We start from the raw sequence: 15,455 nt of genomic DNA on the forward strand, positions 1-15,455 counted from the left end.
AAGCTTTAAATTTTTATTTTTTTTAATAATTAATTTTTTATTATTTTAATTTTTTATTTTTTTTATTTTTGAATTTTTAATTTTTTAATTTTTCAAATTCTTAAATTTTAAACGCGTGGCGAAACATCGGAATGAAAGAGCTGTCATCTGCGCAGCGCACTCAACTTTTCTTGCTGGTGAACGGTAAAACAGAGCACCGAAGACTGCTGCACGTAATGCAACGCGTGGAGAATGAGAACTGCCAATACTGCGGCACCCAAACAGCTGAAACACTCCAACACAAATTTTCTTCCTGCGCTCGTGTCGGACCGGCATGGACGGTTCTCCAGCAGAAGCTTTTGGAATTAATGGGTGGATGGAGACGGTTTTCGTTTGACGATCTGGCTAAACCTGTTCTACCAGGCATAACAAGAACAACTCGTGTGAAAATACTGAAATATTTCATAAACTACATCCACTTTGTTAATAACTCTAACAACAGAATTGATGTTAATGATTTAATTTTTCACCTTGAATTAGATTTTTGAACTCCAAACAATATTGTAAATACAAACTTAAATGACAATAAACTAAATTTTAAACCAAAAAAAAAAAAAAAAAAATTATTAATAATTTTCTAATTTTTTTCAATTTTTATGTTTTTAATAATTTTTTAATTTTCTTAATTTTAAAATTTTAAAATTTTTATTTTTTTTTAATTTTAAAATTTTAAAACTTCAAAGTTTTAAAATTTTAATATTTTTAAATTTTTTAATTTTTAATTTTGAAAATTTTTAAATTTTTAAATTTTTAAAATTTGGAATTTTTAAATTTTCAAATTTATAAATTTTTAAAATTTTTAAATTTTTAAAATTTTGAATTTTTGAATTTTTAAATTTTTAAATTTTTAAATTTTTAAATTTTTAAATTTTTAAATTTTTAAATATTTAAAATTTTAAAAATTTTAAATTTTTAAATTTTTAAATTTTTAAATTTTTAAATTTTCAAATTTTAAAATTTTTAAATCTTTAAATCTTTAAATTCTTTAATTTCTCAATTTTTCAATTTTTTAATTTTAAAATGTTCAAATTAAACTCTTTGAATTATTAATTTTTTAACGCTTTTCTTTATTTTCAACTTTAACTTTTTTAACTTTTTTTTTTTTCGTTTTTAAATTTTTAAATTTTTTAATAGGGGAACAGACGGCTTTGGCAGGTTTTGTTCTATTATTGGCAGTGGGGTTTTTGTCGACCGAATTTTATGAAATTTGGCCACAATATTCTTTGATATGCAAAGAATGTTTAGGCCAAATTTGAGCATAATCAGTCATAAAAACCCCCTGTCAATAATAGAACAAAACCTGCCAAAGCCATCATTACCCCTATTTCAGTTTTGAAATTTTTAAATTTAAAATTTCTTTAAATTTTTTAATTTTAAAATTTTAAAATTCTCTAGTTTTTAATTTTTTGTATTTCCAAATGTTTAAATTTTTATATTCCCACATTTTTTACTCTTTGAATTTTAAGTTTCATTTTTTTTACTTCTTGTTAAATTTCTTTAAACTTTCCATTTTTTTTATTTTTTGTATCTTTAGTTCTGGATTGTTGTAATGGCTTAATTTCTAGATTTTCGACACTTTTTACTACACTATACTGTTCGCACACACTTATGAAAGTCTTAGATGCCAAATTCCAATTGCTTGCGATAAGAACACCCGATTCGTACATGGCAGTCCCAGTCGTTGAATGTACACTGCGCACCCGATTTGGCTCGCTGGGAGAAGCAGGGAAGGTGCATTAAAATGCATCGTGGGTTAAAAATGCTTTGCTTTATTTTAGCAATTTTGCACGAGTCGCATTTTACTGCACTAAAGTCTTTTTCAGTATTCAATACTTTGCAAAGAGATTAACTTTTTTCAACCAGCAATATGGACGAACTAACAACAGACTGGTGATAGAAGTAATCATTTGCCATTTTAAACACATTAGCCATTGGTGTAATTATGACGGAAATTCTGAACGATTTTAATTTTTAGCCTGGCCCAATAGACTTATACACATTAAGACCATTAGCAAAAAATCAGTTTCTAACCATTCAGGCAAAGTTTTGGAAGGACATTCCTTATGTAAGCCAGAAAAGGGCTTGCTGTGTGTAGCCAAAATCGATTTTTGAACCACTGCACTGGTAAATACATTGCCCCATCTTCCCTACCTACCAACCTTTAATGGAACAATTATGTTTTTCACAACCAAGCCTAAGTGCTTGTTACTTTGCTTATTTTCGGTCTAAAAATTTTCCCTTTGCTTGATCTCTTTTTTCCCGAATTCCAGCCGAAGTCGGTCACCACCGCAGCCGTCGCCTCAACAACCACCACCACCAGTACCGTCACCATCGGAAGTGAACCAACAACAAACAACAGTTAGAAGAGTCAGTGTTCGGTTATTGCTGCCTGCGCGCGCGCCCTCGCCTACCATACCACACGCTGCTGTGCTGCACTGAAGCAAAGGCATCGTCTCGAGGGAGAGAATAAATTGGCTTTTGGAGGTTGGATACAAAATAATAACAGCGAGATCCACACGGGATCGAAGCCCCCAAAGTTGTCGTTCGTGGTGTCTATTGATTAGGGGGATTGTTCTTGTATAATTGTCGTGAGGTTTTACGCCTGAGTTTGTTCGTTCGTTTTGTGAAGTGCGCGTACCGGCGAATGTTGGTGCAGGGTTGCGGGAAGGAGTTGGAACGGTTCCGACCGAAGAGGGCCCGCGAAGAGATCATCTGCTGATCTGGTGATTTAGAAGTAGTGCGTCGATCTCGACCCGGAAAACGGCATCATTTAATCCTAGTTTCTATTACCGGATAAGGCAAGGGGAAGATATTTAAGTGTTATCAAAATGTATGCTAAAGGAAAAGGGACAGCGGTGCCGTCGGATGCACAAGCTAGGGAAAAGTAAGTACTCATATTTTTTTATATTTGAATTCTAATACATACAATATTTTAATTGATTTTAAACAAAAAAAAAATCTCATAGAAAAAAAAACTCATAACACAAGTGATGGAAAAACGTGATCACTTCTTAAACATATGGATCAAAAGATTTGTTTGTTCACATTTATTTCAGGATCTTTCGTAAGATCTGTTTAGAGCATTCTTGGGTAATGTGACCAGCAAGCGTCCTGCGAAACGCGTGACGCCTATCTGGATTGCGTCACTGGCTTGAGAATGGATCCTCCAAAAATACATTTCGCATAGATTTGAACCCAAAAAAAATTGAAAAAATATTTGTAAGGCTGTATGAATTGTAAAACGAAGTTGGAAAATGCAGCGGACTAAACATCCCTGAATACATTTCTGGTAAAATTTCTTCTAAAATAAATCTACAAAAGCATACTTTAATAAATTCATTTAGGTTTCAGAATATGTTTCAGAACCCTGCAACAATATAAAAATCAAACATAGTTTTTTTAGAAAGTCGCAAATTGTTTATATCGCACTGCAAATTGGAAATCACTTCTTTTTAATAGAGGAATATCCATGATACAGAAAGTATCTGTTACACAGCAATGTAACCATCAAATTGCATCGTAAACGAATCATCTTCATCCATAAATCTCTTACTTCCCTTTGTGTATTTAATATTGCGCGGGATTCGACCTTGAAAACCGGTCATCAATCGACCGGTTCCTTATTCGAATCCCTAAGAGAATCTCAACCACACGAACAACAACAACAACCGATGCGTCTTCGTTATCTACCTGTCGTAAAGCTCAATCTGGTCTGTGATTCGTTAATCAGCATCCGGAATGGCTTTAGTTTTCCCGCTTCTAGGCGAGCGCGAAGAAGGCCGTTAAACCGGCAGTTAATGCCTTTGCTACGGTGAGTAATGACTAGCGAACGCACCATCATCCGCCGCTGATCCAGCCTCCGGTCGGTGTGTAAGTTGGTCGGTTCGACGCTTTTGTAGCGAACAATTGTCGAACACAACCGAGAACGTGAAGAAGAACACGTAGTACGCAGTGCACAGAGGGGTATTTGTTCCAATTTTGTGCGTATTTTTAATTCAGGTCTGTCAAAACTGATCTTATCGCTTCGATCCGAACTTTAATTCAGATCAAAATGAATTACATAAAAATCCAATTTTGAAACAAATTCACGATTTCAGCCATCGTCACCAAAATTGGTTCATATGATCAGATTTTCAAAAGTATTAACCAATATTGCCTCAAAATATATTCATTCGAATAAGGCAACCCAATTACAAATTCATGTCGAAACGGAAGATTCTCGTTTGACCAACCAGTCAGTGCAACCAAGTATTCCACTGGGCACCATCAGTTAGGCGCTGGAAAAAATACGCATCCATCTTTTGACCGTGACCCCGAACGAACGAACGAAGCCTATGGAGGCGCAGAAAGTTTGTTAACGTTAGAGAGCGCTGGATAGAGAAGCCGGTGAAGTAAGTGAAGCATCCCGCGTACAAATGTAACGACGACCAATCGCATGTTCTTGTTGCCGGGCTTCGGCTTTGCCTGTGATGGAAAAGATAATCCGTACCGCTTTTTCCAAAATTGTGCCTATTCTAAATTCCGATCCGTTGGTACCGTTAGTGGAGATCATGCAGCCTGAGTGAGAAAGTGTATGAACATAGGATCTAAATTTGACAGATTGCATTTTTTTAGGTTGAGATTGAGATTTTTTTTAAGTTTTTGGTTCTATCAAACTATTGTACAACGATGAATGAAGTGCAGTTTTTCTTTTACCAAAACTGATTTGATACCTACTTGAGTACAAGTTATTACGAAAAGACAATTAGGAACTTTGGCGTCCGATGAGTAAAATTTGGAGCCAGAGTTATCAATTTCACCCTGGGCCATGTGTATATCTCGTAGGTACAACAATCTATTCATCACGCATGAAAATCATGAAATTTATTCAGTTCTTCCCAAGGCACAATAATATCTACATGTTTAGCTGTTTGATTGTTTCCTTACCGACTCGGGATAAGAAACAGCTGGAAGGAAGAAAGATGGATTGTGATGGGTGGCGATTAGCAGCCATGAGGCATACGCGATACGCGCAGGTCTTTCCTCTGATGGCACAGCGCTCCGGTAGGAGGATACCTACACTGTTGGAAAGGTTTTCCGTATGATTCAATGGAAATTTCCTAACTTTATGCATTTTATCTCATTTTAAACATCTGCTCTGTTAGATTAGACATTCTGGTATTATAATGGTTTGGTAGAAGTCTTAAAGAGCAGAAAATACTTTTCATGACCGTTATAAAACCAAAAATGTTACTTGGGTATGGCACATTTAGATGTCCAGGAAAGAATAAAAGACCCTGATTAATTTACCTAACGGTAATTGTGCTTCTTTCGTACATTATAAAAAACGAGTTTATTTGTGGACGCAGTAACGCCCGTGGCAAGTGTTTTTTTTTTTTCAATATAAACGGTTCATTAATTCATGCAATAAAAAAAATCAAAATTTTCAACGCCTGTTGTCTGTGTTTTTTTCATCAAATGCTGTGTCCAGTTGTCTAAGGTTGTCACTGGTTTTATTTTCTGCATCTGATAGTAAAAAAGAATTGGGGTGTCAAATATTTTTTTTTTTTTGAGAATTTCCCCGTGTGCTGAGTCTGGTTGGCTAGTCATCGGACAGACAAATAGGGCTATTATGTATAGTATAGTATTTTAAACAAAACTTCTGATCCCATAGTCCTATTTTGCCAATTTTCAATAGGAAACAATGAGACAGGATTCTCCGTCGAATGCAGTTTGTTGCGTGAAAATTGGTTAAGGTTAAGTGCCTGAAAAGTGTGCGAGACCTTTTATGCACATACACACGGACTGACAGACATTTGATCAGTTCGTCAGAGTCGATTGGTATATAACACTATGGGTATCTGGGCCTTCTAACAAAAAGTTTGTTTTTGGAGAGAACATATAATAGCCTTTCGGTACCTATACTTAGCGTTCGAGAAAGGAAAACACTTCAAAATGACACGGTTCGGTATCGTAGGGGAGTCCGTAGCTGGTTGGCCGAGTAGCTTATTTGAAAATTAGTTATTTTGGTGGGGTATTAGATTGCCCATATATGGATGTACTATGTGAAAGACGATACTGAGAACCGAAAACATGTGAAATACATTGTGTATTAAGGAGGAGAGTATTTATGAAATATGCGAAAATATCTTCCAATACGCTAGACGGGTGCCCCATGCCCCACCACTATGCTATGGAAAACTTAATGCTACCACCTTCATTAAGTTAACCTAGCGGTAATGTAATGGATACAAAATTTGTATGCGCTTTTTGCGTTTGACCATAATGTAGATTTATGTTATGGTAAAGTCATATTTGTAACGCGAATCAATATTCATGTAATTTCCAAAAACGTGGTACGTGGAAATGGTAGATGGTTGTCACTTAGTGGAAAATCATCGAGTGACTGTCAAACAGCAGCAGTCAAGTAAAATTATTACGCAAGTTGCAGATTAACGTTTGGGTGTTATGAGTGATAAGGCGCGATAAGCGATGAGAAAGGGGCATTATTGTGGATTGAAAAAATAATTTTCTTTTTAGATCCACCATTTTACACATGAGAAGGTACACAGTCAACATAAAATCGTATATAATGCAACATAAGATGTTAAAGTTGAGGTGAAATACTCTCCACTTTAACATCTTTGACATCATATACGATCTTGTGTTTACTGGGTAGATCCGAAACATTTTCTTTTTTTCGCGAAAACCGCGAAAATTTTTCCCATATATGTATTAAGTAGATTTTCCCATATAATCTTCATGCTCGTTGAACATACACTTACATACTCAGAATTTTTTACAGTATACGGTAATTTTTTACCGTACTTTCAACAGCTGAATGTTCGGTAATGTAAACAACTACCGAATGTTCGGTACTTGATATTGTCGATAAGCTGTCAAAAATTACCGTACGGTTCAGTAATGGAATTTTCGTCAAATATTAAAACTACCGTACTCTTCGGTAATTGGAGTAGTATAGGTACTCTACAATAGGTCCATTTTGTTTTTAATAACCTCATTATTTCGGAATTTTGTTCATTATAAAGTTCGTAGATTTCTTGATTTTCAAACATTTTATTTTTAATTCAAATATGAAAATGAAATGTAATAGCTTGCGTGTTTGATTTGCCTTTTCGCCCACAAGCATGTCGGAAGCACGAAACTATCGGATCCGGTAGCGAATAGTGCAACCGGTAGCACTGGATGCTGCGCAGTGCGCGTCTTCCCCTATAGATACATAACATAAAGTGTTGATTTATAAGTAGAAACTTTGTCTTGCGAGAACTCAAGTGATTAGAACAATGCTTTAGTCGCTTCGGGTTTATTCGAGGCTGCTGCCCAAAGAAAACTTCGAAAAAAATCACAAACACTACAAACACACAAAACTCCTCCATAAGCGAACCTCAAACGGCTTGATTTAAAAAATGGCTACTTATTTCACTCATTTTAGTTTACCGAATTTCGGTAATTCAAACGTAAATTTACATTCTGTTCGGTAGATTGTTTACCGTTTACGATTACTTGTTTTTACCGTACGATTTGTATTTTATTTACCAAATACGGTAAGAAATGACATATCATTCAATAATGCTTTAAAAAACTACGGTAAATTAAATCCTGTTTACCGAAAAATCTGTAATTTTCTATGTTTACCAAAGTATTTTGTCAATTTTTTTTGCCGAACAGCGAAATTGAATCTAAGTGTGTAGACTTGGATCTGGCTGAAATTTTTACAGTAGCTTCTAAGAGCAAAAAACTTTATTTTCAGGGAGTATACGTCTCGAAAAAATGATTTTGATTTTTTTTTCATAAAAGTGTGGTCCACCCTACCCCACCCCTTCGGTGGCAGCTACCATTGGCACCGGCTCGCTGGCTCCGCCTTTCGTTTGTTCGATGCCAGCGCTTCAATGCAAAAACAGACATTTTCTTCAACGTGCAAATCATAATCGCTTAACGTCGGCAGCAGCGCAAACGCTCGTCGGAGAAAGATGATGCGGAAATTTATTCGCACGGATGGCGTCTATCGCGTTTCAGCGGTAAATCATCGAGTGGCTGACGTTGGCGTCAGTAGCAATGAAGTGATATTTTCTCTAGATTCTGCTTTTAATAAACATTTCTAATGAATTTACGTAATCCTATGTCCAATTGGTGGTTGTGTCTCGGATATAACCTTCTACTTTTTGTTTATAACTTTTTCCTCAATTTGTTTTCATTGATGATAATGTCACAAATGTGCTCAAGACTTGTATATTTTTGACAGCGAACCCCGTTTTTCGAAAAGTCTAACAAGAATGAGTACAGACATTCCACATCAAAATTCGACCAACCAGCACCAATCTCCCTTATAACGATACATACATTGGCCGGTTATTTACTACTTTCGCCCTTTTTTATTTAATAAATATGCGGAATACATTAAACCACTGACCCAACGTAGTTCCGCAACACGGGGTGCACCAGATAGTGATAGGATGACAAATAGGACTCCTCCAATAATGACTGGGGCTGGGCCAACCCAGCAAACTGTCATTATGCTCCAACCTAAATTCCCTCCTGGAATCACCTTGCAGTATTACTTCAAGAAGTATAGGATGTGGGCTAGAGTGATTCAAATTTTGACTTTTTCGCTCCCGTGTGCTTAAACGATTGTTTTTGCTATTTTAATAGTCCTCCCAAATTTTTAGCTGATTTGGATGTAATTTGGTTGTGCATGTGCCGTTTGAAGATTATATGAAAATTACTATGAGAATTGCCACTTATGTAAAGGATCGTTTCGTGAAGCAGCCCAGAATCTATTTGAATATATTAAACGCATCGCCATCATAGAATAGATCCTACGCTGAAAGTCAGTTGTTGTTGCGAAGCAAACTGACTTTTGTGAGCAAAATTATAAAGAAAACAGAAATGCTCATTATTGATATTGATGTTATTCTTTTACGTGTTAAATTGAATTTCCCACAATTCAATATTTCCCTAATAACTTTTGTTGCTAGCATCAAATCGTTTAGCAACAACGACGATATTTTCCCTTGTTAAATTTCTTATGTTGCTAAAGTATTCATACATTTTTAGAGCTTAATCAGCAATGATAGGGAACGGTTTTTCACAAAAGTTACTGTTTTCATAGTAATTTTCATACAAGCTTCCACCTGCTTGTGCTCAGTCAAATTACGACCAAATTAGCTAAAAATTTAGGACGATTATTAAAATGGCAAATGTCATCGTTTAAGCATAGGGGAGCAAAAAAGTCAAAATTTGAATCACTCTAATGTGGGCCTTTGGGCTTTTACTTACTTTTTAGTAGCCCTTTGTGCCAGATTGCCGTCACATTTGCTTAAGCCCTTGTGCTCTGTTGTGCATTTCCGTGCCATTGAGCTAGCATCCTACGGTGCGGTATGCACTGATCACTCGAAAGTACAGCAGTCTGGACGTGCCTCCAGTAGCTGCACTTTGTAGTTTGTGCTAAGATCGGTTACGCTTCTATCCACCACCACTTTGAATTTCGGATGCTTATGTTAACTGCTTTTGATCGCACAGGCGATGCTTAAGGATTGTGATACCTCCATGTGCCCAAATTACATCCAGCAGGCATCTGTTGATGAAATCTCCTCTGCACTACTGATACAAACTTTGTTTCACTGGAATATACGGCATAGAATGCACGCTCCATATATTGCTTAAATTCGCAAAGGCAGGTTTTGCTTTTCTGATTCGAATTTCCATGTCAATTTTTAGTGCCTCTGCCAGACGCCATTTGTTTGCCATTAACACTCTAGCTAGAAGGGCTGCTCAACGTGCGGCCCACGAACCGGATGACTCTATTTTTTATGGCCCGCTACGTGTAAGAAAAAATACTTCTTAACCGGCCCGATATCCTTTCTATCTGGCACGAGAAGCATTTTTTTATTATCTATTAATAAAAATTGTAGGTTATTACTGATTGAAAAATTTAAATCTGGGCAAGAGTCAAATAATTTTATTTTGGGGAAATGGATGAAACCTTTCCAGGACGGAGAACTTTTTGGGGAATGCATATCGGCTGTTGGCGATATCGTGTGTTTTAAAGAAACAGCCTCCTTCAGTAGTATCAGTAGTCGCAGAAGATTTGAAAACTAGGGGAACGGTTCGGCACTTCATATCATTGCTCCCATTTCCATCCCATCAAAATCATAGCAATGAAAAGGAATTTGGTTTGTTTTTTATTTTTGTGATTTTTTCCAGCAGTGAGCATGCATGTTAGCAAACAGAAGCGACAAGATTGGTGTTTTATTTCTTTGTTTTGCGATGTGATGAATATATGTTCAATGTGATGGAAAACGGAACAATTCTCCTACGTTACGTGAAAAAGATACCTGCTTCTGATTCTACCCGCTCGATATCGATGAAAGTACTTAATGTAAAAAAACAAGGCAAATGCCTTCACAGGAAGACTTTATGATCATCTTCAAGTCACAGAGGAATTAACTGCTTTGATCGCAATGAAGAAAACGACTACCGGTATAGAACTGAGGAAAGCTGTTTGGACCTGAATTAAGAAGGTTGAATTCCTCTTTGTAAACTTAAGGCCTAACAACTGATGGAGCACCGGCAATGACGGAAAAGAACACGGGCGTTGTGCCACTAGAAAATTGAAGCAATTTGTTTATTTGCTAATCATGCACAAAAGTTAATTTGTGATATTTTTCTGCACATTGAATTTTTTTATCAAAAGAGATATATATGCAAACACGATCTTGAATGAATCAATGACTTCAACATAAAGCTGTAAGTCAGGGATCAACACTTCGAACTTTCATTATCCAACATGCAAACTATTGAAACAAAGTTGAAATAATTTGGCACAAGCGATTGTCGAAAACTGATACATTCCTCTAATACTGTAGAAAACAGTTCATGTAAATCTTTCAAATATGCTCTTTCGACAGAAATTTTATGCCTATTCGCTAATACATATACATATCTGTCTGAACAACTCTTATCAAAAATGAAGGCAGTAAAAAGTTATTGCTGATCATTATTGCAAAATTCGATCATTATTGACAAAATTCGATCATTGATTGTGAAATAAATATGCATCGAGTATTAGAAAGAAGCTATCAATTCCATGTAGATTAAAGAGAATGCGTGTGTCATGTTGTTTAGTAAGTCGTTAATCACCACCACCAAAAGAAGCGGAGTGCTGAACGGTGTTTTATTTACTTATGTTGAAAAAAAATGTATTAAATGTAACTGAGCGTAATCCCAGAGATTTGTTATGACGGAATTCCTTTCCTGAAAGCCAAATTGTGCTATCTAAATCCTTGTTCCAACAACTTGGTATGTTATACAGCAGGGACTTAATAAGCTTGGTTAGAGCAGATTGGATTAGAATTGACCGAGTATGTGGATATCTCGAACGAATCAACGTCACTTCTGGTTTTGAGTTGGTTTCAATTTTAATATGTACTGTTGAAGTAATTTGAAACACTTTCAGAAATTGTGTCATTTAGAAGGTTCCGGTACTTATTGTCCCCATTTAGTTTTGATCCAGTTTAATGGTTTACATTCAAATTTGATTGATGTCAAGATGTTCCAATCGGAGGAATGCACCATGCGTCTCCATCTGTGTGGCAATATTCAGCTTCAGTCGCGTCAGTTCTTCACTGGTCAAATGAAATAGATCGGGGGCCAGACGGGCATATCGGGTATATCAGTTGATGAAAGTAACAAAAAGGTTGTTCAGAATAATCAACCATGGAACTTGGTTATCGAGTAGCATGGCGCCGGATAAGCAAAGAACTTTCTCAGGTAAAAATTATCTTGATCTCCTTTTAAACATAAGAAGATAAGGGAATCGAAAACATGCAGTTATGGAAATCGTGTATCGTTTCGAAGTCGGTTAAAGATGGGGCCTCCCAGCTGACATTTTTGGATAATAGAAGTTACTGGACACTAGAAGGAGGGGTTGGTACTTATGACCTTCGTGTAACCATTCCCCTTCCCGTTGATTAATAATGAAAGGTATAGCTCTTTCATATCGCACAATTGTTTTAAGACTTCGTGTCAAGTTTATCGCAAACAGAATCGTAAAAGCAAGCCCCACCGGCAAGTTACTTCATAAAATGCTTTGTTCTCATTCATTTTCCTTAGGAGACAAGGTTTTTTTTGCAACAACAAGTACACAGGGGCCCCTGTTCCGCAATTAAACTCTTTTGACGTAGAATAAGTCTTTGTTTTGTGCTTGTTGCAGAAAGTATCGACATAAATAAACTAATAAGAAAAATGTGTTGTTCGTCGGTCTTTAAGTTACAGTTTGGAAGCTCACTGTTTTATTTATCAAAGTCCAATTATTCCATTTTTTTTTTCAAATTTTCACAAATGAACATCCTTAACCGTCAATTGTTTGCAATGACTGTCAATGAGTTCCCGTGAGTGCCAATGAGCTCAAAGGAGTTTCAAAAATACCATTGAGTAACAATTAGTGCTTGAGAGTGCTTATGAGTACCTGTGAAGGTGAACTAATACAAATAAGATATCATGAGAACCGTGAATACTGAATACAAGTTGCTGTTAGTGCAAACGAGTGCCAGTGAGTACAAGTGCGATGCGTGAGGTGCAAAGGAGTTCCAATAAGTTTCCGTAAGTGCCGATGAGTAACCTTAAATGCCAATGAGTATACATGTGCTTTCTTCAGTAGCGATGCGTATCCGTGAACTTTTCGATTGCTAATAAGTGCTCGTAAGTTCTTAGGAGAGTCCAAGCGAATGCTATTGTATTCTTTTGTCTGGTACTTAAGGGAACTCACAAACACTCATTGGCCCTAATAGTGACTCATTTTTTACCATTAGACCATTATCATGACTTATGAGTACCTCCTCTGAATATAAGCCATTGGCACTCATGGGTACTTCCAATAATTAATGGAATTTTATTTGGTCTGATAGGCACTTGGAGGCACACATTTGTAATAACGGATACTCAATTAAACTCATGGTTCATCAGGAAAAATCATTGACGATCATTAAATCGAGTCCATTGGAGGTATACCTCCGAGAAGAGGGTCAGTTTGTCAGTCTTCGTCAGATAGCTGTGTTGGTCAGACGTGTTCCCTATTACGCCGTACTACTGCTGCACTTCTGAGGATTGACGAGAGATTGATGGGGGGCTGGCAATCGAACCCATGACCATCCGCTTATAAAGCGGACGTGTAGCCGACTGAGCCACTCGATTACCCTTTTTATTTGAGAAGTGTTATGTAACATGTATAGGAATTGCGGATATGTTAAATTGTTAGATTCTTATCTTATACAGTTCCTTCAGGTTTGCTTTTGATGTTCGGAAGTCATAGACGTACTTATATTAGTGTGACCTCATTTTTGCAAAATTCTTATAGCATATCTGCATCTGAATCGATTATTATTGAAAAACATTTCTGTTCGTTGGGAAAACTTGAGAGCTTTATGGACCAGAACCAAACATTATGCTTTTATAAAATTTACAAAGCCTTCAAATGAAAACAATATATACCCTGACGAATAATGCTCCAATAATCTTTTATTTTTATTTTTTGTGTGTAGTGAGAACACCAATAGACAAGCAGAATTTTTGTTGACTCTTTGGTTAGAAAACATTGTTCAAAAGTTTGTTTTTCGTCCGTTTTGCTGATTCAATACAACTTTTTGAAATTTCGTTGTTGTACCAGAGCTATTCCCAAGCAGCACAAATTGTTTCACTTCTGAAAATTTCACTGTGTTGCAACTATTCGGAAAGAAGCAATCTTTGCGTATGCTAATTTAAACACGAAGACACACTGAACTTATCTGCAACTTAATTTAAACAAACAATTAAATTTTGAAAGACGCATTGAAGTTACATGGTGAAAAATATGCAACTTAATGATTTTGTTTCGTGTTTGCAACAATGAAGTGCAGTATTCTTTGTTTGTTTGTTTCCAAATGTCAAACAAGTAATGCATTGAAATTTTCATGAAACATTGATCACAATTCGAACATTTTTGACATCTTGATGCAACTTTTTCGTGCTTTGATGGTTTTCCAACGCCTTTAATGAAACTGAATAGGAACAAGGAGCTTTTAGGAAGATGTTGCGTGTGCTACTTGATTGAATTTTCTGATTATTTTTTTTTCAAAAGCTATTTACAAATCGAAATTTTTAAAGAACATACCACGCTTGAAGGATTCTAAGACCATGTCCAGCAGATCATTGTTCTGAATACAAAGTGTGAAACATGATAGCGAAATAACAAGAATGTCACGTAATAACGTGACATTATTGTTATTTTATTTGTCACTATTTCGGCTTTCACTCCGCCGATTAAACATTTAGAGCAATGACCTGTTCGAAGAAGATATAGGATCCCTCATAAGCCAAATGTCCATAAAAATATATAATTATAGATTACTTATGAAGAAAGTTATTAGCAAATTTGTCCCATGACACCGAAATTACATTTCCCAGTACTGACTGCCGTTGCTGTAATCGGTTTTCAAACAATTTAAATTTTGCTCCAATAAAAGAAAAGCAGTCAGCAGTTTATTAAAAATTGATTTTCCGTTTCTGTATTGATAAAAGATTCTTGCCCCTCTAAAACAGAATAATTTGATTATTTGGCAAAATCCATGTACGAACTCCCAGAAGGCTCACATGTCTAGCATATCATCCAATCATCAAATTTCAACACATAATTCAATTCCGCCAGAGCAAAATTTCTCTCAACATTGCCATCGGCTGCGGACTCGCCAAGAGCGAGAGCAAACGGTCGTGCACCGTCTCCGCCTCCCCTTGGCTTTAATAACTATTCAATTAGCATGGAACTCCCACGCACCACTTTGGTCAATTTCGTCCAGCTCACTGACTTATGACGATGTGTTCAGTGGATTTTCCGCTGTATATCTTAACCCAAGTGGTACCGTACCACTATAAATAAAAACACGCAATAAAAAAATCCAGCAGAACACAATCAATGAAAGCATCGACGCGTTATCAATGTTTGTCATCGGAACTTCTATCAGTGACCGCCGCCGTCGTCGTCGCCACCACCGAGCGCCGCCGCTGTCATCGTCATAATCAGTGCTTAGTCAGATGCCATCATTGGGCGAGCGAGTGCGGCTAAAAAAACGGAACCAACCTCGCAATCGGTCCCAGCGCGCGCCAGCAAATCCGGGAGAGCTGGAGTCTTGGAACCACCGGGTGGGCGTGCGGGGGGGCGCGTGTATAGAAGAGAGATGCCTATCTTTTCGAGTCAATGTGGTTGTGACTTTTAATCAGGGTTGGGAAAGCGGGTGAGGGGAGGGGGGAATACATATGTTCTGGTTCTTGGTGTGGGTGCTGGTAAATATGGAGGGAGATATTGTAGGAGGAATGTGCGTATATACACTAAGCATAAGAACCTTTCTAACATGATTTTTAAGAACGGCGTAATTCTCATGCTTCAG

General features: G+C 36.6%; 1 protein-coding gene across 4 annotated transcripts in view; it reads left to right on the forward strand.

The window, feature by feature from the left end:
- LOC134226009 (single-stranded DNA-binding protein 3) overlaps positions 1–15,455 on the forward strand; it is a 196,968-nt gene that overhangs the window by 79,792 nt on the left and 101,721 nt on the right. For all 4 annotated transcript variants that reach the window (XM_062706519.1, XM_062706520.1, XM_062706521.1 and 1 more), the window contains exon 3: positions 2,310–2,923. In XM_062706519.1, the coding sequence (XP_062562503.1) occupies positions 2,868–2,923 (56 nt within the window). In that variant the 5' untranslated portion in view covers positions 2,310–2,867. The remainder of the gene's footprint in view (positions 1–2,309; positions 2,924–15,455) is intronic.

The sequence above is a fragment of the Armigeres subalbatus genome, chromosome 3, assembly GCF_024139115.2.
Source record: "Armigeres subalbatus isolate Guangzhou_Male chromosome 3, GZ_Asu_2, whole genome shotgun sequence".
NCBI lineage: Eukaryota > Metazoa > Arthropoda > Insecta > Diptera > Culicidae > Armigeres > Armigeres subalbatus.